The sequence below is a fragment of the Apus apus genome, chromosome 3, assembly GCF_020740795.1.
Source record: "Apus apus isolate bApuApu2 chromosome 3, bApuApu2.pri.cur, whole genome shotgun sequence".
NCBI lineage: Eukaryota > Metazoa > Chordata > Aves > Apodiformes > Apodidae > Apus > Apus apus.
This window is the reverse complement of record NC_067284.1, coordinates 39372200-39398378: the sequence shown is the minus strand read 5'-3', so window position 1 is coordinate 39398378 and position 26179 is coordinate 39372200. Positions and strand designations below refer to the sequence as shown.

The 26179-nt window shown below is 37.1% G+C and overlaps 1 protein-coding gene across 17 annotated transcripts in view; it reads right to left on the bottom strand.

Annotated features, from left to right (window-relative positions):
- TRDN (triadin) overlaps nucleotides 1-26179 on the bottom strand; it is a 239479-nt gene that overhangs the window by 30708 nt on the left and 182592 nt on the right. For 11 of the 17 annotated variants that reach the window (XM_051616090.1, XM_051616102.1, XM_051616086.1 and 8 more), the window contains 6 exons: nucleotides 21937-21966; nucleotides 10595-10621; nucleotides 9522-9569; nucleotides 5040-5084; nucleotides 3049-3096; nucleotides 2003-2023 (listed from right to left, as the gene is read on the bottom strand). In XM_051616090.1, the coding sequence (XP_051472050.1) occupies nucleotides 2003-2023; nucleotides 3049-3096; nucleotides 5040-5084; nucleotides 9522-9569; nucleotides 10595-10621; nucleotides 21937-21966 (219 nt within the window). The remainder of the gene's footprint in view (nucleotides 1-2002; nucleotides 2024-3048; nucleotides 3097-5039; nucleotides 5085-9521; nucleotides 9570-10594; nucleotides 10622-21936; nucleotides 21967-26179) is intronic. The other 6 variants (XM_051616095.1, XM_051616099.1, XM_051616096.1 and 3 more) reach the window with 5 other exon arrangements.

The following is a 26179-nucleotide window of genomic DNA, read 5'->3' as shown; positions in this document are numbered from 1 at the left end:
TCTATTTTGGTAACCTGTCATTCATTAAATGATGCAAGCTGTCTACTGATTTCAACCCCATTTACTTTTATGGTAAGACTGCACAGCGTGTAATGTGTGAAGAAATTTGGCCCAGGAAAAATATATGGATATATTTTACATTCCTGCTAGAACTGAACAGTGAGTATTTTTGTGTCCATGGCTAAGTGTCATACTGATGCTAGCTGTGTTCATGTTAAGCCAAGAATACTGTACATCTGTCTGAGAAACATATGAAGCAAAGCTGTATAGAGCTCTAGAAATAAAAAAGGCAGTGATCCAATTAATTGTTCCTCTGAGTAGGAAAAAAGTAATATAAAGCAGATAGCTTTGATGCTTAAAAACTTGAACATATTCAGGGATGACTCACACAAAATTGGCAATGTAGACAGAATTGCTTTTGTAGATGATCGTAGGTCTACTTGTTGCCTTTGTTCTTTTTTCTTTCCTTTTTTTTCTAAAGGCACTGTTAACCTGTATAATGACTTGAAACAGCAGGATATAAGCTCAAGAATGTGGTACAAACATCCCTCTGTGAAGGTCAAGGAAAAATATCTTGGCTGTTTCTTGTATTCACAGTAAGCCAGCATAAGATAGCTCTTGACAAAAAAGCATCGTGGACAGTAATTTTTATATTGCAAAAAAATACAAAGAGTTAGTCACTTAAATCTCTGGATGATTCTCTAATAGAAGAGAGTGCCTTCAGTGGATCTCTCGGATAAATCAGTACAGAAGGCATAAAATGTCTCTGAATAGATCCAGTGAATATAAGACTGAACAAATCTGAATAATGGAATCAAACATAGGAAACTTTACTTAAAATACAGGCAAAATAAACACCCCAACAGTATCACAGAGAGCAATAATTTTGCAATGATGACTTGAAAACTGAACACTACAATTCAGGATTGTAGGAGGTCTCCTTCAGTGGTGATACATTCCAGGTACTTGGTGTTCCCCCTTCCCCTTTGGAGCTGGGGTTCAGAATATCAGAGTGTCTCTTCCGACAGATGTTTAAGAGCAAGTATTTAACTTGCCTAACCAGACACTTAGCCTCAGATATGAGACTAATTTAGGAAGCTTAATGGAATCAGTTTGCCTCCCTTTGTAGTCAACTTCTGACCTGGAGCAGGATGAAGTCTGTGTCTCATGGAACCTGGCCTTGGTTTTAGGTACTCTGTAGATTAGTTTGCATTAGCATAACACATGGTTTGGTCATGATGTGTAAAGACCAGTATGAAAAGGCAAACAGAAGTCCTGTGCTAAAGAGGCTACAGCTAATTAATCTGTGAAGGTCCATCCTTCAAAATCTTCACAATTCAAGTCATGCAGTACAAATGTCCTGATTGTTGTCTGATCATGATTTGCAGTATGAAACATACAATGACTTGCCACAACAAAACATAGATCCCAGTCTTTATCTATTCAGAAATCTTACTGACTTTAACCTTCTTAAAACTAATCTAAAATGGAAACATTACTTTCTCTAATTTAATTTAATTTTTAATTAAAGTAGGAAAAAAATATATTGAAACAAGGTCAATAATGTGTTTAGTGAATTCATTAAATAAACAGTTTCCAAATAGTAAAAGAAGTAATGAAAAGGTTGTCTAAATGCAGTTGTGCTACATGACATTTTGTTATTTTTAAAAAATACTATTTTTCATAAAGCTAAGTCATGTGTCTATGCTCATCTAAAATCACCAGAACATCAATTAGGCTACTAGTATAATTTCCTTTACTTTTATGAAAAGTAAAAATTGCCAACAGAGTTTGAGTGTTGCAGCTTCACAGTATTGAGTTACAAATTGATTTAATTTTGTTGTGTTCAGCTGCTACTAAGCAGAATGACTAGAAAAGTATTTGTAGTATAAGCAAGAAAATAGCATTATCTAGCATGACATAATTGCAAAAATGCAAATTGAGACAACATGCATCTGAAAAGAAGGTTTATATTGCATAAGAAACAAGACATGAAACATACTTGCAGTGGTTTTCAGTTTGACTGGAGAGTAAAAAGAGGAAAGAAAAATGGTCAGAACACTTAGATGCAGCATAACAGCATTAAGGTGGAGAATTGCTTTATTTGTTCTGTGTATTTACTGCATACCTAAACATGATTTTTAGCAATCTCACAGCAATTAATAGCAATCTAATGATGGATAGCAGTAATAGGGATGTTCTCATTTACACATGATAATTGCTGGTTAAGGATGAATACCACTGAGAATTTTAATTCTTCATTTATTTCCTTTCACTGAGAAGCATGGAGAAAAATTTTTTAAAACCTCTAGTGAACCTGAACAGTGCTACTTCATATACCTGCAGTAATTTTGCTCTGTCTTGTACAAGTGAGGCTGTGTACGACCTATGATATGCAGCGATATTTATCATAGAAGAGAATCACAGAATGGTTAGGGTTGAAAGGGATCTTAAAGATCGTGAGGTTCCAACCTCCCTGCTATGAGCAGGGACACCTCACACTAGACCAGGCTGCACAAAGCCCCATCCAGCCTGGCCTTGAACACCTCCAGGGAGGGGGCATCAACAACCTCCCTGGGCAACCTATAGATGATGCACAGTGCAAGGTCATGATCTGAATAGCATAAGGTATAATACCTGCTCTGGAGGATAATTAAACTATGGCTGGTCCTGAGAAGTTGACTTATACAGAAAGGCTGCGAGGTCCAAATAAATGGCAGATATCAACAAATAATTAGGAAAATGAGACAATTTAAAACAAGCACTTTCAGAAAACGGTTCAAATTCTTTGTTGGCATAATTTCTTTGACCTCGGTGGAATTACAGAGGCAGAAGCTTGACCTTTACATATCTTCAGAAAATAACAACTGGCACTGCAAACATGTACAGTGCTACCTTAGCTATGGTACGGCACAGCAAGGCCACTATATACAGCAAAATAGATTACAGGGCCATGATTTTGGCACTTGTTTCCTGCCATTGTGTTTTGCAAATTCTTTAAGTAACACTTTCAAAAGTAATAAACAAATGAAATGCAGGATTGCCTACCTGATTTTGCAGGTGGAACATCTTTTTCATGTCTGACTGCTTCATGCTCTAGAGAAAAGAAACAGCAAAAAAAATTTGTCATAAATTATGTTTTGTATGCCTTTTTATTTAACTAAGAGGGATTGTATATATATTTTTTCAGGAATTAACATTCATTTTATCTTGCTTCATGCTGTTATTTTGGAAAAAAGCCACATGGCTAGTTGCTAACAGATTATCCACTGAGGGATCTGCCACAAATTAGCAAGTTCAGTAGTACTACACATAGCTGCACACATATAGCTACTATTAAAGTTACATTAAGATTTGTGCATATATCTTATGGAAGAAGTCAATTAATAGAGGCTCCCTTCGGTTTCTGAAATGTAATTTATATCCACTCTCCATTTTCGTTATTTGAAAGGAGAGTACAGAGAAAACTCGGCAAGCATTTACTTGACCTTGATGTTGTTGAGTCAGACATACTTGGGCTGAATTCCCAAAGTCTCAAACACATCCTATTCCATATGAATAAATTATATCTCACTGTGGAAAATTAGAGAACTAGTACTGCTGGATAAGCAATACATTTTTTAAATTTTATCCACCCCTCTGCTCTCCTTTCTATTTCATAATTGCTACTGAAAAAAAAGAGAATTTATGTTAGGTTGCTGGAAATAGAAAAAATGAAGAATCTTCTTTTTAAAAATAAGGTCTAACACTACTTGATACAAAAGTCACACCTTCATAAAAGCAATTGAAAAAACCCCACGCTGCAGATCTCATTGCATAGTAACAGCTACACCAAATGCATGCAAATAGGGGCCACTATACATTTCAGAGCTGAGAAATCAACGGACAGCTGTGCTGGCCTTGTTTCCAGAAGATGTTTCCTACTGCTAAAAATCTGGGCATCAGTTTCTTTTTGAGCAACAAGGACACGAAAGTGGGCTGTAAAGTGGAAAATGTTGAAAATGTGAGCAGCCCCTGAAAAAAGAACAATATACTTCAGCTCTTCTGCTACTTAGATGAATAAATGAACTAACAACTGTGAATTCAGGTGAAGATATATGCTGGGAAATGCCAGGATGAAGACATGATAGGGAATTTCAAATGGGAAACTGTTTTATGATGTATGTATTAAAATTTATGTCGGTGAAGAGCAAATTTATTCTTATATTTGGGCTTTTTTTAAGAGTGGCATTACTTTGGCTCTTAACTGATTTTTTTTTTTTTTCTTAATTTTGTAGCAAAGTAAGTTAGTGTATGGACTCTTCATTTTTTTTGACTGAGAAAAATTCTAGATGCAGTTATATCAAAATCGGATTGACCAGAAAATATGAGGATGTCTGTTTTTTCTCTTTTTAAGTCAGCAGCAATATTTATTCAACATAACTAATTCTAAACAGTGATTATCACTCCTGTATTAATTTTTATTATTTTTTTTCTGAGCCTCGTGAGACGATAAGGAGTTGACTCCTGTACTGAAGCCACTGAATGTGTCAAATGGACTTTCAAATAGCAATAACAAGACAGTATGTTAAATGAAAGTAATGGAAGGCATGATGATAAAGACACTATAGTTTTAAGCAAAACTAGAAATTGCTATGGGTTGTTTTCCATATGTTAAAGTTAAAAAACCCACACATATTCCAGTATTTTACAGGGATTTTTCTGATCAAGGTAGGTACCACATACAATTATTTACAAGGATATTTGGGAGAATTTCAGAGATCTGATTTACAGTTACACCCCACTTCACTAGCCTCTCTCTGCCAGAGAGGCTGAAGCAGGCAGCCCAAGAGCTGAAATGTCTTGACTTGGCTTTCTCATTGAAAAGAATTTTTTCTCAGGATGTTGGATTTGCTCTAAGAAAGTGTTATCAGTTGCATATTTCAAAATACTGTAAAAAATATTGCAATGTAAATATACTACAATATATATGAATACTGAATAGTATTTAACACCCCCTCCCACTGACCATAAATCAGGAGAGAATTATTTGTTCTTACCTGACTTTTCTGTGTGAGTTGTCCTTTGTTGTTTAATTTTCTCCTCTGTATTGTGAAAGCATTAAAATTAGAAGCTCACACTGTGTTAACATAGGTGCATATTACTGGAAAAATATTTCTATACATTATATTATTTATATGGCTCACACTGACAAAATAAATGCATGTCTTTATCATCACTATCCTGTTGTAGCAGTGTAAAAGAGCATGTATGCATTATGAGTTCTGACTGCATGGTGAGGTCATACTCCATGGGAAAAATAAGTTACTGGGCATTACCTCAGCCACCAGAAAACAGTCCCACACCTGGTGGTGTCTTCCAGCCAGGCACTCTGATGGAAACCGTATTCTAATAATGTAACTATCATGACTTTGTGAACATTGCCTTCCTAAGTGTTTAACAGTTCTGAAGTTATACAACACTGAGAACCTCTGCTCAGATGCTGCGTAACCACAAATATGTATGGATGTGTCTACACTCTGGAGATAAGAAAGGTATGGAAGGCCCGAAGCACATGCTAACTCACAGAGGCACATCCACATGGGACAGTGCCAGACTGAATGCCAGTTCAAACCTACTGCTACTGGACAAGCTCACCTAGACCAAGCAGGATGTCTGTCAGAAAACCTTAAAGCAGCCCTGAGCTTCTGCTTGTCTCATGAGAAAAGCTGCCCAAGTTCACATGCTGTTGAGCTGCCTGTGGCTTTGCTCAGGACAGTTCTCAGATGATGTGAACACATGGTGACATCAACCACCAGACCTGAGTGGCATCTTCTCCAACCTTCAAGCAGAGGCACAGGCAGAATTACACTTTCTGGTCAGGTGTGATTTGCCTTAACTTCTCAATGGCCCAGTCAGATGGGAACTGGTATGTTTGTTTTCTCTACTCTGCCCAATTTTGTTGTTTTGAACTTCACCCTTCCTGATTCTTTCTGAGCTCTAATTCTATTTTGTCTCTTTTCTCACACCTGAATTCAAACCTTTCTCCTAGCTCCTACCTTTCAACATTCACACACATCACTACCTTTCTTTGTAAATATGTTTAAGACACATTCAGAACGTATTTCCCCTTCCTCTTGTTGATGGAAGCTGCTTACAGCCACATGCCTCTGGCCCCTTCCTTTTACCCAAGACCTCTGAGGCATCAGATTGAAGCTGACAGTGGCTGGGTAGAGGTCAGGACAAACAGGGATGTCTTGTCCCCTGAAGCCATTCAACTCACCTGAGTACTAACTAGTTGGCTAGAAACCCTCCCGAGTAGTCTGTCTGTGCATAGTCCTGGAATATAAGCTAAGTTTCCAGCCTTGCAGATCTTAAACAAGGCAATGGATGGAGGTACTGGGAAGGTGATGAGTGGCTGGAACCACTCGTGAAGTGTCAGAACCCTGTCTCACCCATCAGTGTACCTATGCACCCTCAAACAGTCAACCTCAAGAACTGCTACTTTTTTGTGGGGGTTATTTCTCTGGCACCTAAATGTCCAAGTTTTGCTGCTAAATCTGCACTCTGACTAAATGTGTGTACCATACAATATTTAGAAGATCAGACTGTTGAGTGGTCTCAACATATGTGACATTTCCCATGAATTTAGAATGTAACTTACAAAGGATTTTTTTTTCCTCAGTGCAAAGAGCAGGTTTATCTTATTCTTGATGTTGATTTCTTTTTAACTTAGCTCTTTGAGATTGCTAGGGATATACATTTACCAAGGAGGTCTAAAAAGACATTTATCACGTTACTATGTGTAGATTCAGCCTCACTGCTCTACAGTCCATGCTTCTCATCCATAATACAGCAGCACCCAGCAAAGCTACAGCTCAAGTATTGACATGAAAGAGCAATTGTGGAATGGATTTTTTTTGGTTGGTTTGGGATTTTTTAGTTTGTTTCTGGAAGGAAATCTATACTGAAGGAGGAAAATACAGGGAAGAATAAAGCTCCATGGTTACTGATCTTTTCTGTTCTTTGGAAACAAAGTATAGCCCTGCATTATTATGCTTTACAGTTGTTGTCTAGGAGGTGGCAATTTAATTTCTTTTCACTTGTGTTAAGTTTAGGGCTTATTTCTCCCTTACTCAGCTGTCATTATTGTCAGCTTCTTATAAAAGCAGTGAATTAAAAAAAAATTCATCTCCATTTCATTGCTGTCTGTGAAGCTAGAAGTGTTTTTGTAGAGGAACCAGCAGCTTGCATATGCAACTTGTTGAAATAAAATATTCTCTTTCTCCTCATAGCTGAGCTTTAGCATATAAAAGTGTGTTTCACTAATTTGGATTGGAGTATTAAATTTTCCATGTACTGATACACAAAAAAGACACAATGTGCTGACTTTAAGCAAACAAACAAGCAAACAAAGAAGTGAAAAAGAAAGAAAAAGACATGCTGATGACCCCATAAAGCTACAAAACATCAAAAATGGTTTTTGGTTGAATATTTCAGAAAAATTCAGATTTGTTCCAATTTTGAATAAACTCCAGCTTTAGACTTCTGAAATCTTTCATTGGAAAGAATTTCTTTTCTCTGTAGAGCTCTAATTTTGCAGCACTACAAGGTTGAATATTATTTTTTTCCCTGCTGTACCTAGTTTAAATGGAAAAATAAAAAGCTGTAAACATTTTTCTGTGTATTGCAGGCAGCTTCAGAAGAATTACATCAGGAATGAACTCTCTTGCTGTACTTGCTCTCACACACATACACAAAACACTTTCCTACAGTATCAATACGTTTTCTGAAATTGTCTAGTTTCTTGGTCATGTGATACTTCTAAGTCTGCTGGTGGGAGACACAGGAAGAATAGTTTGAAGCTGCTCTGAATTAAGGTGAAAAAGGATGCTCTTTATAAAATGAGGCTTTTATAATTCAGTCTGCTAACTCAAGAGCACTCATTGGCACACAGCAGGCAGGAGCACTATTACCACCAGTCCTTGCAGATTAATACTTCCAGTCATAAACTGAAACTCAAAACAGCCACTGCTCTCCAAAGGGCTTTAGTCTGGACTGTACTGTACTATACTAGAGTAAGCTTCTAATCAGTCCAATGTACTGATTTGTGACATGATGCTCTTGATGTTGTCAAATTCCTCATCAAGGAAATTTACTTTTTGGGTGAGATAAGGTTGATTGTGCAGGACTGATTTCATTTTGCAGGAAAGGTGAGCAGTAATGCCAGCTGCACAGAGCTGGATAGAGTGGTTTCCCACCTACATTATTCTTGCCTTAGCTGAACCCACACACACCTGCCTGCTGGCTGAAGCCCTCTGCTAGCTGGTAATACACAAAAAGTGGCCAGAGGCACAAAAAAAAAAAAGCAAAAAAGCTTGACCTCTGCGTCTTTGAAAGCTAGAGCGACAAACATTGCTTTTTTTTTCTCCTGTTGGCTCAAAACCAGCAATAGAATGTAATTAATTCAGCTACTCAAGGCTTGTAGGAAACCTCAAAATGTCTATGGAAATACTTAACTTGCAAGTAGACTACTGTGTTTTAAAAATAAATTAGTAAAATGCATAGGAGAAGCTGCTTTCTTTAAAAAAACAACAAACCTAACCAACTAAATGAAAAAAGTCAGGAAAAAAAGCATAATGAAAAAAAAAGTCTGCCTGGTTATTATGGAATGTAATTAAGCAATTTTAACTGGTTTAGCCAATCACTTATTCATGAACACTTCGTTTTCATGTGAAGTTCAAACAGCAGGACTGCTAGTAAAGGCTGATGGGATGCTGATATTTGATTTTCCGTGCTCATTGTATCTGGTAAGACCACTAAGTAGTGATGGAAGTGGAGAACCAATAGTTGAATTTTCTATGAGGTTATCCTTTTAGACTTTTTTCTTTACACCAGACCCAACTGTGGATCCCAAGGTGTCTTCTTCCCCAAAAAGCATAATGAGGCACAAAGCCCTGGTCTAAAGAGCTTGTCCAGCTCACCACCACCAGTTGCTTCTGGTTATTATTCACAGATTACCTGAGTGCATATCCAGCCTGAGAATTATTTATTTATATATTTTTTAAATTGTTTACCTTCTGTTCTTCTGAGATTCAGAAACTGGAGGCAGCCTTTGTGTGAGCTATTATCTACCCAGTGAGATTGTAGCTCTCTTTTTTTGAGTTTCAAACTTATTTCATGTAACAACGGGTTTACATAAAAGGCTGTGATGGTGTAACTGCCTGTATTCCTCTTTAATGTACTGCAAGGCAGTAAAAAAACTCCTTCCTCAAATCCTGGAAAACAGGTTTTACTAAAGTTTTAAAAGGTGTACTGCACCAATGACAGCCAGAACTACAAAAAACTATTAAAATGGGATCCTTTTAGTTAAATTTAATTCTCATTTTTGTTCCTCTTCTAAACTCTGAAATGACAATAACACAAAGTAAAAAATAATAAAAAAAAGTGCCTAGCTTAAGAAAGTCTATAAGTTTTTCAACCCACACATATCTTTATGGAATGGAGCCTGGAGAAACTGGAAATTAAATTACCAAACCAACCTGGCTTAGTCTGGGAAACAGCTTTTTCATGTTTAACACGTTCATTTTCTGTAAATAAGAAGAAACCCTACATTAGAAGGTTTTTAATTTTTAGAATATTTAAAAAATAAGTTATTCACATTATGTTTTTAAGAGATAACTTTGCTTTATATAATCACACTAGACTTCAGGAGAACTTTTTGATGAGTATCTTCCTTGAGAAATTATATTTAATTATTTTTTTGGTAAAAAATGAAAATAATCCCAAAGAAGATACTTAGTAATGTGGCTTAAGAAATCACAAAATTCCTTTCTGTGTTTTTCAGAAATATGTAATGGAATTTCTAAAATTGTGAAATACTTCTATTAACAATTTTGATTGTTATCACCCTTCTTCTATATACAAAGTAATGAAGGCATTTTATTACAACAGAAGTGGGGTTGTCTCATATAAAGTATCAAATAAAAGATCTGTATACTGCATAAATTACAAATAGCTTTCCATATTTCTCTGTTCATCAGAATCCCATAAAATATTATGAAGCAGTAACAATAATAAATATTTTATTGTATTAAAATACAAGATGTATGCAATTCTGTGCCATTTTAAAACGGTATGGTATCTAAAACCCAACATTGTGAGACTGGAAAAAGCAAGCTATGGAATTTCAGAGGAATGCTAATAATATATTTAATTCTGATTTACAGCAGCTATATCTAAATAGTGAAACCATTGAGGGCTGCAGCATACAAGAGAAAAAAGTCTCTTGCCTGGATCTTGCCTAGTCAGAGAATTGCAATGACCTTTCCTCACTTCTCTCTTCCTTGATTTTTTTTCAGTGAGCAGCTGCCATGGAGGCAGAAGGCACAGGTGGGTCTTACTTCAGCCTGAATTGGAAAACTGTTTCTGCACTGGGACCTGTGAAGCAAACCTGGTCCTACTTTACAGGGACACTGAAAACTACTTTCATAAGTTGAAACTTCCTATGAGCTTAAGTTGCTCTTAAGCCGCTTGAACTTTGGCAACATAAAGAAATACCCCCCTCCTAAGAGCTGAAGTAACAAACAGTATTCTTTATCAACTTGATACTTACTGTTTTTGTGAGGTTTTTCTGAGGTAGCTAGAAGCAAACAAAGAAAAAAATGTATTTTAGTTTTTTTCTGATGACAATGCAAGATTTAATGTGTTTATTAATTATATTTGTAGACGGGTAAAATAGATGTTCAGTGAAATATATTTTGAAAAGTGCAACAGTTATTATTATTTATGCTATCCACCCCAGACACCTAACTGGGTCGCTTCCTTGAGGAACACAGGCACCCTAAATTCATCGTTTTGCTAATGTTAGATAAAAATACCCCTGGAAGGCTCTGTGTTCCTCAGTGGGCTGAATCCCCCTCCTTACATGGTGATCATAAATCAAACCTTGGGTCACTACCTTGCTAAGTGAGGTGATCAATTCAGTGCCCACTAAGAGACAGGACAAGCTCGGACCATGAGGTGTCCAACACTGGACAAAGTCAGACAAGAATTTTGAGGTAAATGGGGTAAATGACACCCAGGGCAGTCTAAATAAGACCCTGTAAGGTCTGTGACAATTGTACCTGCCATAGTGAGGTCAATGAATTTCAGAGGTACTGATACTCTGAGGAGCAGAGAGGCATACTTGAAAATGTAATTAAGATAATTAGAGCACATCTAACAAAATTGACTCATGATTTCAGTGCTGCAGCTCTTAAACGTTGTGTAATTCAATTTTCCACATTTGTCCAGATAAAACTGAAAACTGAGCCAATACTTTCCATGGACCCTAAGAGAACCTTTCTCAGGCAAAGCAAGAGCTCAGAGAGCTGTACCCATTATCGTTGCTGCAGAAATGCCAAGGCCTAACTTGCCACCTGGATTTTTCTTCTTGGCTTTTGTCAGGCAGTTGTTTTGGGTTTTTTTTAGAAGAATAAAGGCTCTACCATCTGCAAATAACAATCTGCTGTGTGCAAGAGAGTGTTGTCCCACTGAGAGGTGCAGCAGTGCAGGGGATGAGCTGCCTTTGCCAGCCCAGCATGGCAAGCAAGAGCTCTGTTCCTGTGAGCTCCTGGGCTGTGACTCACTGAGCTCCTTGAGCTCCCACTCAGGGCAAAAAGTAACTGCTGTGCAAGCAGGTTTTTGATCTGCTAGTTTTTGCTGCAGTAGAAAACAGATCCCATTCTATATCCAGTCTCAGTCCAAGTTGCTGCAGTGCATTTAATGATACAGCAACTGGAGATGTGTGCAGAATAAAGCAAAGATAATGGAATATTTTAGGGGTAATAGGAGACTAAAGGTACAAATTAAGTGTGTATGCTTACTCCTAAGGGAGGAATCAGAAATAAGAAGAGGCAGAAAAGAAGGGATCCTACAACACAGCCACTTTTGCTACCTGTTTGTGCGTAAGAAAGACTTACTGTACATTAGACTCTAATAAAATGGTTGTATCTTTGATTACATACTTGAAGCTACATAAGATCTGAACCAGATCAATGAAGAACAATTTTGAAATTTATTTTGTGTCATTCTGAATTAATCTTGATAACCAGGCTTGGTAGTGTTTTTGCTGTTTTTCACATTCACTTAATTATTTTTTTTTTAACTCTTGCCTGCTATTCTGCATGCCAGAAGGGTATTAATTATATATAGCATATTTTTGTAGATTAGGTTCTGATATAGGTTTAGAAAATAAATCATCTGTTTTATTGAACCATAAATTGGTGAGGTTAAAGCAGAATGTGCTTTTTGATTATAACATGTTTATTTTCCATCTGGATAACAGTCATTTTCTGTGTAGACAGCAAATATATATGTGAGTGTGCACATTAGGTAAGAAATGAAGATGTCATGCAAGAAATGGAAGCAAAGCCCAGAACTATATGTTTTAGTGAATAGTAGCAAAATAATAACTCATGCTGTAGCTGAGAAAATTATTTCTAATTGGACAGTTATATGTGTATTAGAAATAAGAAAGCTGCTCTCCAGTAGGCTAAGTAAGAGCCTGGCTCATCTCTCATTAAAGAGAGCACAAAGACTCTTTAACAGGATTTGGACTGGGCATTAGACAAATACACCCATTACGCTAATCTGTGACAACATTATAGACCAAAAGAGGAATCAAGATCAAGAGGAGTCTTTAAATGGAATTACCAAGATTTGTTCCTTAACCTTCCAGTTTATACATTGTGACGAAAGATAAGCCTTTGATTTTCTTATACAAGTTAAATGAGTCCTTTCTCTCTGAAAATGAACTCTAGTCAAGTTAACGAATGGGCTTTAAGACACACTAATGCACGTTCCTCCTGCAAAAATCAGTGGGAATACTGTAGCTTGCAAGAATTTAAGATACTACATCATTCTGCCTAATCTTCAATGCACTGTTAAATTAAGGTTGAATAAACCAGTTTTATTCTAGTTAGTACAAGGTTTTTCAGACTGTGGAGCAACTCTATTATCAAAAAGTCAACCAGAATAAAACATATTGGGCCAGTTCAGAATGTCTTAGATGATAATGACTTTGGACATAAGAGGGATTATTAGGATCTATTACTTTGTTCAAGAGCAGCTCCTCACCTTTGTGTAGTTATTGTCTGTACGCTTTGTAATTCAAAGGAGCAGTCAAATGTTCCCGTAAGTTTTCTAGATCAGCAAAGCTGATCTTTTGTATCTGACTGTGTCCTCCTAAATCCCTGCTGGCTGGCTGATCAGCTGGCAGACTGTGCAGAAAAATATTGTCTGATGAACGTAAGTCTTAAAATATGGCTCCTTACAAAACAGATTAGCTGCAGCAAGATTCCTATAAAGAGAATGGCTTGTGTTTGCACTGACCCCTGCTCTAGGTTAGGAAACTGACTTGACAGTGTACGGCAAATAGTCACCCTATGATGGGTCATACTGAAGAAGGCAATAAGAGTGTGGTGGTGGCACAAATAGAGGCAGCTGATGTATGGCTATTTTAACGTGCATGTTGTGCAAGTCTTGTCCTTACAGAATCTCTCAATTCCATACAGCATCCATTTTCCATTTCTGTTTTACTTTAAACCTTTAAACCTTAACTTTAAACCTAGCCAAAATACTAAACCTTTTCTGAGTTATATGTTCAGGTTTCTACACATTGAGGAAATATTATCCCACATTGATACGCCAAGTACAAAACACTAAGTGATTTATCATCTAATGCTATGTGGAAGCTTTGGAGTCAAGCAGAGAACTTGAGCTTCCAGCTGGCATTATCACATGTATTCATTAGCAGGGAGTGCTTGTCTGGGCCAGTGCAGCACCACAGACTTCCTTGGGCCACTCTTTCAGCATGACTCTTGATGAAAATAAGGTAAATGGTTAAGGCAAACCCTCCTAAAATGCCATGGTTTAATAATTAAACACTGGTAATAGAGCCAGTTGGGTTGCAACAGACTGATCTTTCTGTTGCCTCTTTCCACCAAAAAAGCTGTCAGGCTGCTCTCATTGTTCCTTCTGCTTTATTTCTGTTACCAGAGCAGCCTGGTCCACGATATCTGTCTTCATACAGTTAGCACATTTGTGTCCTTGCTGTTTGGTTTGCCTTTTACCTCAGGGCTGCACAGTGAAGAATGAGCTGACTCTTGGTTCTGAACAATTTTGCTGTTGTTGTCTAGAACAGCTTGTTATTTTTAACTGGCAATTCAAGAATACTTTACATAGCTGGGAAAAAACAAAAAGTAGTTCACAAAGAGGAGGGGAGGGAGGGACTTTAGCATGGTGTAAATAGAGTTGAAGTAGCAAAGAAGTACAGACATTTCCAACATTTTAAAATTATTTTTAATGAGAGGAATCGCTTCAACTTGAATCTGAGATGCATGCCTGTAGGGAGCATCTTTCTCTGTTTCCCAGTTTGTCAGTTAAACAATAGAAATGCACTGGGAAATGTAAGTCTTGTTGAAACAGCAATCTTCCATGATAGCACTGGAAGTTAATGACTTTAAAGTACTATAAGTCTTAAAATCCCAGGAGGACAAATCTTCAATCGACGGAGCTGGAAAGAATAAAATTTCAGTCAAATGTAGATGAGGTACATATGCTGTATGAATGCATTTCATCTTTAGGCACGTGTTGCGAAAGGCCTGAAGAGCTTCCTCTCAATATCATCCTCAGCTTCTGACGTTTTCATGTGTTCTTCCCTGAAATTATGGGATGGGAACATACAAATGAGGGAGAATATGCTTAACAAGCTTTCACTTTTAGTAGTATCAGTTTTACGTTTGCATATAGCTAAGGCAAAATATAGCTAAGCTCAGGCCATGCTTTATTGCAACACAAATTACTGACTTATAATGGGTAACTTAGTGAAATCTGGCAGACTGAGGTATGTAGGATGTTAAAGTGATGACATTTTTTCTGGATATTGACTTTAGTTTATGTAACAATAGTGTTTTTCATAATTCTATATAAAAAACTGGGGCCAAAAGGGCAACCTTTTGCAGATGTTTACATCAATTAATATTTGAATCTTCAGTTTATTTCACAATGCCTGTTGTCTGTGAAAGGTGCCAACCAGCCCCCTGGGTCATAATTTGGTGTAAATATTTTAAATACTAACTTCCTTGTCAAGCTCCTTCTTAACCATGACTGGATTTGTAAAAAAAAAAAAAAAAAAAAAAGATCATGGCTGAATATCTATTTACATACTCTGTTAAATAAAATACTCATCATTATGACAAGAACAAGATGACCCCCTGAAAATCTAGAAAATAAGATTTTTGGAGTAGAGGAGTGGGGAACAATTAAAAAAAAAAAAAACTTTTAGAAAGATGAATTTTTCTCAGTGTTTTACCCAAATTACTATGGTGATTAAAGCAGAGGGCTAATGACTATCTTCTAGAAGCAGAACATCCTGAACCATCTTCATTCCTCATGAAACGCTGCTGATCACTGTCCTTGTTTTAATTAAAACTTTGCAAGAGCACATTTCTGAACATGATGTCTGCATAGATAAAAAAGGAAACTGAGAATAGCAGTAGAAGAACTGTTAATTCTGGAATTTCAGCTGAATAGAATACCTCTGGGCATTTGTTTGCAGACATCTTTGTGCAATTTGAGCAATAAAGGAATAGTGCAACCCATGGGGAAAGTTTTAGCCAATTAACCATGTGTTGTATGGATATCTGGGTGTTTAAGCACATTATGCGGATTGACAGGTAAGAATGTTGCTGATGTGATACCAATATACATTTTATAAGTAACTTTTAGTAACAACACAGGACACAAATGACACAGATAATTCTTTCTTCAGAAATCACAGCTGTTTCATAATCTTACAATACTTCTAAAACTGCCTCCATTTATTGGAAGTAAGGGCTGAATGAATTACTGTTGTATTTAAGGCAAGTAAGAATTATTAACACAAGTTCTAATCATTATTGCAATTGAAATGTTATGCAAGATCTAAACTGCATGGAGTATGTAGCTTAACGCTGTGTATTCTAGATTAAATATTTGCATTAACCCCTCCATATAAGTACAATGAGAGTGGATATTTATCCAGCTTTTAAAATCTATAAATGACTTCCTGATTTTCCTCACCTTTCTTCTTTTTTGATGTAAGTTCTTAACAGAGAAAAAATAACTAAAGGGAGGATTGTTAAAATTATTAACAACAAACTATTCTGATGTTCATCATGGTTTGTTGTCTGTTTTTGTTACTAAACCTATATTATGTTCCTTGTTACAGTGAAGTCAGAAACACAGGTATCTCCAGGGGGCAAGTATTTGCATTTCGACGAATAGGTAAGACAAACAGATGAAACACTCTCTGCAGATGATTATTTCTTTCCATTAAATCTTAAGTGAGACTAGGGTGAACAGCTTCAATGTGGATGATTAACTTTAGACATTTAATTTTTTATGAGTTAAAGTTTCTTACTCATTAAGTTCATCTAAGTATGTAAAGAAGTTTTTTAAATTCATGAATTTGATTAAAAGTCTTGAGTCCAGTGCACTCACCATTCCTCTGCCTAATTTCTATTTATATTGAATGGGAATCCCAACTGAACTATCCGCAACATGGAAAGTGCATGAACCTGGTCCCTTAAGATATGGCCATTACTTATTTAACAGAGGTTGAAGAGAGCATTAAGCCTCCCATAATCCTGCAAAATGGAACACAAATTATTAATACTGCCCAAGACAGATGAGACAAGGTAAATAGAGGTCAAGTAAATTTAAGCTAATTGATGTAGACTTATCAAAGTATTTGCTATATTTCATGCAAATTCCCCATTCATGAAAGTGCCTTGAAAATCACAGGGTTTGCTGCTTCAGCATAGGAGGTCAAAGCTACCAATGCATGGCCCGTCATCTAGCAAATGAAAAATATCTTTAGGCAGGAGTGGATTTACATTGAAGCATACCTTGTCTGTACCTTAAGATTCCCATACATTTTACTTCGGTAAAACTGTGCTATTTTTTTCTTTATCTGATTCAGGATGGCGAAGTTAACTGCCTGCTCAGAGGTCCTTTGGGCTCCATCTTGTGGCTAATTTAATGACGGTTAACCTCTTGAGAGATTCTTACTTCCAATTACACCACATGGCTAGTTTAAACAGCATAGTAGCATGGGGTTGGTTTTTATTATCTTGGTCTGAACTTTTCACAAGATTTCAAGAAAATGCTTTTTAAATTATTTCTATTTTTTTCCTCCCTCTGCTTAGGAATATAGATTCTGCTAGGGGGCTGTATATTACACTTTGCAGTTATGGAATTCTGCAGTCCAGTTTCTTATTCTTGAAATATTTTACAAAATGATGTGATGAAGGTGTGGTTCATGTTGCACCAGTGGCATTTGCACCTGGACAGAAATCCCATGCTGCCGTGATTATTCGCTGTATGAATAAGCAGTTTTTTCTGGTCAACACCAAAGCTAAGTAGTTCTGAAATTCACTACTGCCCAGCCCTTTTTCAGATTGAAAAGCAACTTGATTTTTATATACATTGAAAAGGGACACGGCTGTGTCTTGGCCAGTTTCTACCACACTCCATATGCAGAGCAACAGTTTCCAAGGGATGCATAGGGTATCATTACAAGGAATAATTGAAACAAATTGTTCTTTACTGAATTGGCAAAAATATGTAGTTTGGAGCTGGAATGAGAAAATGTGAGCCTTACGCACTTTCTGCATTTGTTTGTTATTAGCTGTATTCAGACTAAATGCACTTTTTTACACCATGATGCATCTATGGGGAAAAGGTCAACATGTGATCCTCCATATCTCCTGTCAACATATTATTGATGAAACTTGTCAGACAAATGTGTTTTTTGGCTTTCTAAGAGCAAACTGCAGGCGAAATAACACTGTACATCAGAACAGGAGCCATGCTGTTGACAGGTAACTAGCTTCTGCATCTCACTGTCTTACGAGAACTCATAACATCTAAGTATAGGCAGTGTATACAGGAGATGAGATGCCCAGAAGACCACTACACTGAATTAGATGTGCCCTCTAACTTGCTCTCAGAAGCAAGACAGAGCCCTCTCTGCCTTGTTCATTAGCTGTAGCAGCCTGGAAAAATCAACTTTCCGGCAACTCAGGTCCATGATTTGCATGAAATAATGATACCTAACGCAAACCACTCTATGTTTCTACAGTTCTTACACATATGCATGTGATTGTGTAACCCACGGGGATTATGCAATGGTTAAATCTTATTTGCATTCACTAGAATTGCAGAAGTAACAAATCTTGTGGCAAGCTTTCCTGAGATGGATTTGGAGGGGGAACTTACTAAGCTTGTTAACGTTGGTTGCTTGACATCCCTACCTCAGTCTTTGCTCTCTTTAGTCAGAAATCAATAAGATATGGGAGCTACAGGCTGAAATGACAAATCCCATTTTATGCAGAACAAGGAAACCTTGAAAGTGGGTTTAATCTGGCTCCACTTCACATAAAGCATTTTGGAACTCTTTCTAATGATGAAATAATAATTGAAAATATAAAAATACTGTTTTGGTTTGCTACATTAACAGTTCTTTCCCTTTAAAAGAGCACTTAAAGCTGAAAAAATGCTGAAATAATTTGACATTTATTGCTTTCTGGAGATGTCCTAAAGCTGATGTGCTTTATCTCACTTCCCTAATATCTGAGTCTGTTGTACTTCATTTGAATCACTGGTTGCAGTGTTTTGAATTATGAGCAAGCATTACAAATTTTCATGTACTGGTAGCCGTATTTGCTCTTGGGGATTTTAGGAAGTGCCTTCCTCATGCAAAGGGCTGCTACCTCTTGTCCTTTAGAAACTAACAACTTTTCACATGTATCTATGACTGCTCCTCTATCCCACACACATTGACAGAAACCATAATGTGATGCTGGAATTTGAAGCCAATTATTTTCTAGGACTTCAGTCACCAAGTCTTAGAAACCTAAGCTTTCAAAAGGATGTTGTTAATTTGAATAATTCATGCATAGATGGTGCCTGATGGTTCCTACTATCACCACTCACATTTGGAGAAATCAGTGAAACACATAAGCTTTCTCCATCTGAATTTTGTTCTCTTCTGTCTCTTTCAAACTTCTTCATGTCTGATTCATGCTACGCATGGAATGCACTGTTGATAAAAATGTCATTTCATCTTCTCTCCTCTTTTTATGATAGCTTGTCTTTCTGTATTGCTCATTATTCTTGTTTTTCTAGATGACGGGTGCGTATTTGAATAAGACAATAACTGGAGAAAGCTTCATATACAGTACAGTGCCTAGGTGCTGCATGATTCACATGAGAATTAGTTAAGTGGTATTTGAACTGTGCATGCTACTACCACAATATATTTTGGATAATGAGTCAGTCAATATAGAGCACTGGCTGGCTACTTCACTTTTTTTTTTTTTTTTTTTTTTTTTTTTTTTTTTTTTTTTTGCTGCTGGGCAGTAAATACTGTATCCTTAAGCAAAACCAGCAGCAAACATTGCCACTTTTTAGTGCCAGTCAGAGGAATACACATGCAGATGAGTCAATTTTTTATGATAATTGATAATGGAATAAGTAGAAATAAATCAAACCTGATCATATTAGGAGTTACCTAGTAACATGTAATATTTTCCATGTGGGGCCTGCTGAGAGTGTGAAGCTAGATGAGAAAGCTAAAGCATGCCATATTCTTTTTTTGGAAGAGGTCTTGTTCTTTATCTCCAGTTGTTCAGTTCACTGCGTATCTACTGAAGACAGAGACATCGCTGAACCCGTTTTCCTTAGTTATTGGACTAGCATGTTTTCCACTACAATCATTACCTTCTTTGCTGACAATGTTGGTTATGATCTCAGAAAACCAGAGGGAGCTTTAGTCCATAAATAAATAAAATTATGATATCAGAGGAATGATCAGAGCTGACTTTTGGTTTGCACCTCCATGTTTCTGTGAAGAAGATTGGTGATAACCAGCAGGATCAGGTACATCCTGCCCTGTGCCAGGTGCTTGAAAGTATCCTACCTATACTTGTTGGCAAAATCTTTTCAATAAAATAAGAAATGAGAGGAAAATAATATTTTTTTAGCAAAATACATATATATATATATATATAAAGAATCAGAAAAATTGATCCAACTTCAAAGAATGTTCATTAAAAATTCATTTTTAATCAGGTTTTTTTTTTTGGACGATTATGATCAAGAGGAAAAAAATTCCTACCCTGTGAAATCCAAACCAAGGGCAAAGAGTAATAATTTCAAACGAATTCCCTTGATGTTCTGTCAGTGAATGAACCCATAACCTGTGGTAAGGCTGACAGAAACAGCACCCTTAGCAATTACCTCACTCCTTTCTTTCCATTAAGGATGTAACAGCCCACATGATAAATTCAAGGCTCCAAACACAGCAGGCATTTTGATGTCTGAAAACCAATGGCTGTAAGTAGCTGCCAGTTTTCTGATTCTCCTTGTTTCTTGTGTTACCTTTAACACTCCCATTGTTGCAAATTAATCTTTGGACAAAATATCTTGCCTGATACCTATTCAGCATGGTTGTTTTCGATAACCAAAATTAATTTTGTTAGTCTGTTAAACACTTGGGGCAAAACATTGGCTCCAGTTAAATCAATGGGAATTTTGCCACTAACACTAGCACAACCAGGATTTCACTCATGAGCTGTTAAAATGGTTGAGACTAAATTTTTTTTTTTCCAGTTCAGTTAACTCTGTATAGGCATAACATAAAAAATAATACCTTAACAGGAGTAAAAATATCTTCATGTATAGATAGCAAAGGCTGGCTCCATTATTCAACTATGTGAACCAGCAAATTTCTAAACTTTTTTTAAATTACAAAAGACATTCCTCCCACCCAAAAACTATCCACCTCACAAATAAACTTCAGAAATAGTCAATTTTTTTCTCACTTACTCAATACTAAATACCAAATAATCCTCTGAAATCTATGCAAAAGTTCTAGAAATGCTTCCAGTTTGGTGGGCAAGGTATGGCTTATAAACCAAATAATCAAAACACTTAAATAGATTAAAGAAAAATATCACTTCGGGTGCTAATATTTATATTTATTTTTGTCTTTCTTTCTTTCTTTCTTTCTTTCTTTCTTTCTTTCTTTCTTTCTTTCTTTCTTTCTTTCTTTCTTTCTTTCTTTCTTTCTTTCTTTCTTTCTTTCTTTCTTTCTTTCTTTCTTTCTTTCTTTCTTTCTTTCTTTCTTTCTTTCTTTCTTTCTTTCTTTCTTTCTTTCTTTCTTTCTTCCTTCCTTCCTTCCTTCCTTCCTTCCTTCCTTCCTTCCTTCCTTCCTTCCTTCCTTTCTTTCTTTCTTTCTTTTTTCCTCTTTTTCGTTTTCTTTCCAGTTGAATTAAATCAACAAATTACCAAAAAAAAAAAAAAAGTGTTTTAACTCACCAAATCTTATTCTGAAGGCAACACTATAAATATATACTTAGGGTCTGATAAATCCAGTATATTTATCTGTAGAAATTTTAAGTGAGGGTTTAGGTTCTGATTTAGTGCAGACTTTTCCACTAATCTGTTAAAATATCAAAGAAAGACTTCAGCAAAGCTCACATTCATGTTACATATATATCTGAAAAGAGGAAATTAAATGGCCCTAGGAAAGGGCCTCTGCCAAGAACAAACAGCCAGGTCAGCATGCACGGTGCACTACAAGTTTTGTTCTCTTTGACAAATCCTAACACGGTAACAAAAGCCTTTCATTTTCTTCCCAATCAGAATGATGAAGTGTCTGATACTGGGCTGTGTTGGCCTGTGGTAAAAAGAAGCTAACAATACTGGAAATGACAACTGTGTTATCACAGTAGGAGTAGATAAAGCTGGCTGATGGCAGCACATGAGGTGGTGTATGTCATCACAATTGTATTGCTGAAAGAAAGGAACGTTTCTCACAGTGGTCACAGCCTGAAAGACACTTCAGTCAAGAAAAAATAATGGATTTACCTTTCTTATCTCCCTCCTTTTTCACCGCAGCTGAAATGGAAACAAAAACACTACATTTTCACAACTGAAGTTAATAATAATAATGCCAGTAAAAATAATTCAAACACCTATCTATGAGTCTTGTGTACATTTCTCAAACCACACGCATATTATGCAGTATAGGAACAGATTTCTTCGCCAGATGAAGAAACTGATGCTCAGAAAGATTAAATGTTTCCTGACAGACACCCAGCTCTGCTATTGATGTGAGCAAATTCCAGCTTCCTAGATTCTCACACCAAACTTTAATCACAAAGTCATTGTTCCTCCCAGACACTAACACTGAGAGATAGAGGCAGAGAGTTAATATCTCAAAATCAACAATGAAGAAGGACGATAGATTGGAATGGGAAGGCATGAAGGCGTAAGTTGCTAAGCCTCTGTTCATCATATTTGAGATGTCATGGTGGTCTGGTGAAGTTCCTGCTGATTGGAGAAAAGGTACACATAGCCCCTATTTTTAAAAAGGGAGAAAAAGGAGATTCAGGGAACTACAGTCTGGTCAGTCTCACCTCTGTGCCTAGCAAGATCATGGAACAGATCCTCCTGGAAAATCTGCTAAGGCACATGGAAAATAAGGAAGTGATTGGTGACAGCCAACATAGTTTCACTAAGGGCAAAACATGCCTGTGCAATTTGCTGGCCTTCTATGACAAGGGTACAGACATGGTGGATAACGGCAGAGCAGCTGACATCATCTACCTGGATTTGGGCAAAGCATTTGACACGTGACACCCTGGTCTCCAAACTGATAAGACATGGATTTGACAGATGGACCCCTCAGTGGATAATTAATTGGCAGGGTGGCTGCACTCGGAGGTTTGTGGTCCATAGTTCAGAGTCCAAGTGGAGGCAAATGACGAGTGGCATTCCTCAGGGGTCAGTATTGGGACCAGTGCTGTTCAACATCTTTGTTGGAGACATGGATAATGTGATTGAGTTTATCCTCAGCAAGCTTACTGATGATATCAAGCTGTGTGAAGTAGTTGATACCATAGAGGGAAAGGGATGCAATCCAGAAGAGCCTTGACAGGCTTGAGAGGTGGGCCAATGCCAACTTCATGAAGTTCAACAAGGCCAAGTGCAAGGTCCTGCACCTGGGTCAGTGCAGCACCATGCCCAAATGCAGGCTGGGGGGAGAATGGCTAGAGAGCAGTCCTGAGGAAAAGGACTTGAGGGTGGTAGTAGATGAGAACTACTGCTACCAAGACAGGCTGTGAGAATTGAGGCTTTTCAGCCTGGAGAAGAGAAGGCTCTGGGAAGACCTTATAGTGGCCTTCCAGTACCTGAAGGGGGCCTACAGAAAAGCTGGGGAGGGGCTTTTCACCAGAGAGGGTATTAATAGGACAAGGGGTAATGGTTTTATACTGAAAGAGGGTAGATTTATGTTAGACATCAGGAAGAAATTCTTCACCATGAGGATAGTAAGGTCCTGGAATAGGTTGCCTAGGAAGGTTGTGGAAGCCATCTCCTTGGAGGTGTTCGAGGCCAGGTTGGATGAGGCAGTGTGCAGCCTGGTCTAGTGTGAGGTGTCCCTGCTCCTAGCAGGGAGGTTGGAACCTGATGATCTCTAAGATCCCTTCCAACTTTAACCATTCTATGATTCTGTGATTATAAGGGGAGTCTATAGGAAAGTTATAAAGCATCACCTGTTTGGGAGAAATATGTGCACTTTTTTTTTGGTGTTAAAGATTGTAGTGGTAAAGAAATCCATAAAATAAGAAGTAAAAAAACCAAACACCTAAAGTCATGTCCAGGTTTCTAAGCTTCTGCCTAACATAAGGAATAAGAAGATCTCATCATGCAGTAATCCCTCCTTCAACTCCCAAAGCATGAGTTTAGTTGGAAGGAAGACTGGAAAGAGACTGGAAGGAAACAGCTACTTTAAACTCAGTTTTAACAACCTGGATTTGGTTCCACAGAGTAAGCTGCACTGTGTGACCAGTATTAAAATTCTGGAGACAGAATAGAAGGCCCTGAAAATCTCAGTCTGGAATTCCGATAAAACATTCCATGTACTTGCAGGGAGTACTATGAAAACATACCAAAATTTTATTAAAATGACTGAGATGTTTAAAATGCTAAAAGTTACCTTCATTTACAGATGACTGCTGCAATCCTGATGGAGCTGAGCCAAGCTCATACCTAAGTCCATTTGAAATCCATGCATAAACATTCCCCAGCCTACATTTGTTGGGCTGAACCTTCTAAAAATGTAGTTACAGATATTACTTTGTTTTGAAACATGTCTGTTAGAAGTGGCAGTAGTAAGCCACTGCTTTAGGCTAGCATTTGCAGGCAAAAGCAGACAGAAGAATTAAAATTCAGAGCTCTTACTTTCTAGAAAATATGCTTGGCAGCAGGATGATGGTATGAACAGCTGTGATGTGGCACTGAAATTGGGAAGGAAATAAGGAGAAGCAGAGCTCTACCCTGTCTTTGCAGAAAGTGCCCTGGTGCAGGATGGAAATCAGGGGTCATGAGGCCATAGGTGGGAGTAGGCACCACCTCAGGCATTTGCATTTTTTATTTGAGTGCTGGTCTCTACCCCTTTAATGTTCTTAAAATGCAAAGTTCTTTTGCTTTAAACTGTTAGTACATTTGGATAAAACAGATCAGAAAGGAGAAGGTTAGTCCTGAAATTACCAAAATGCTATCATGGCCTGCAGCACAATCTCTGATTTCAAACATTTTTCAAGGTTTCTACCATTTACTCTCCTTTGAGAATGAAATTAATTTTTAGTATGTCAAGAATGTGCCAGCAATGGATAAAGTGTTTCATGCCTAGAATTAATGAAAAGCAGGCACAAGGTTTCCAGGATCTGGTCCTCTATAATCACTTTGCTTTCCTAAGTGATGTGTGTATCAAAGTTGTGAAGTGCACCTTTCACAAAACTTTAATTACAGAGGATTTACTGTATTTTCCCCAGAATCTGCTATAGAAGTATCAGTGGCCTTTGAAAGGCATACTTACTTGCAACTCAAATTATGTTAGATGGACTCCCAGATCAACAGAAAACCCAAATATGAAGAGTGTGGATAGGGCTTACAAGGAAACATGCAGTGCACCTCTGGATTCCTCCCAACTTCTGTCCTGCCAGCTTACATGATGTGATTCTTGCTTCTGGTGCCCAGGAAAACACAAGCAGAGCAAGGTCCATCTGGGCCTGCCACAGCATTTATGACTAGCTAATTTCTGTTATTATGCTATTATATCCTATACTGACATCTGTTTGAATTTTCACCTTGACTGTAAGATTTTCTGATGGAATTCACTGTAAATACTCAACAAATCTTCAGAGACAGAAGAGGCCTCATTCTGACTGCTGTTGAACAATCAAATCCTGTTACTCAAACTAAAAATGACAAGGAATAAATGAGAAAGAGCACAACACCATAATTTACATTGCTCTTCAGAATCTGAGAAATGTGTTTCTATCTCAAATGCAGCAAAAATGATGGACAGATTAGCCAAGAAATGTGGTCTACAGCTGATGAAAAGACAGATTATCTGTTGAGAACCAATATGAGCAATATATTGTAGCTGGGCAGAAAAGGACATGAAATAAAGTAGAATGATGTACTAGAAATTGTGATGCTCAGATATGAGAGTTGCTCTTCACTGTTTTATTTTTCATTTTGGTTTGGTTTGGTTTTTAACCTTGATTATTTGGAGAAAGAAGAAATTCTTAAGCCAACTTTTTTTGCACTGTTGGTGAGAGGTATAATCTAGTTCTTGAATTAGGAATTTGTACTTAGAAACCTGTTCAAGGAGGACTGTATTGACAGCCTTAAATCTTAATGACTCCAGTTAGATTCCAGTTTTCCTTTCCTAGACCTGTTGGAATCCAATCATACTTTATCAGTTAATATAGATTTCAGGGACTATGAATCCAGATTGACAACTACTCCAGAAACCAGAACAGAGCACCAATTTTTTTTTTTTTTTTTGGAAATGAGGAAAAAAACTTTATGAACCATGCCAGACTATGCTAAAAACTTTTTCATTGGGGTGGGAAAATAAAGAAAAATGTGTCAATATAGCAAATATTTTCATAAGGGAAAAAAAAAATCAGGTTCAGGATGGTTGTATCGTTTTTAACTGAAATCAGAAACTTGAATCTAGATCATCATCAGACCTATAACCCATAGATAGTGATGGTTCTGAGGGATTTTTTCTGAGCTGTTCAGAAAACATAAAAAT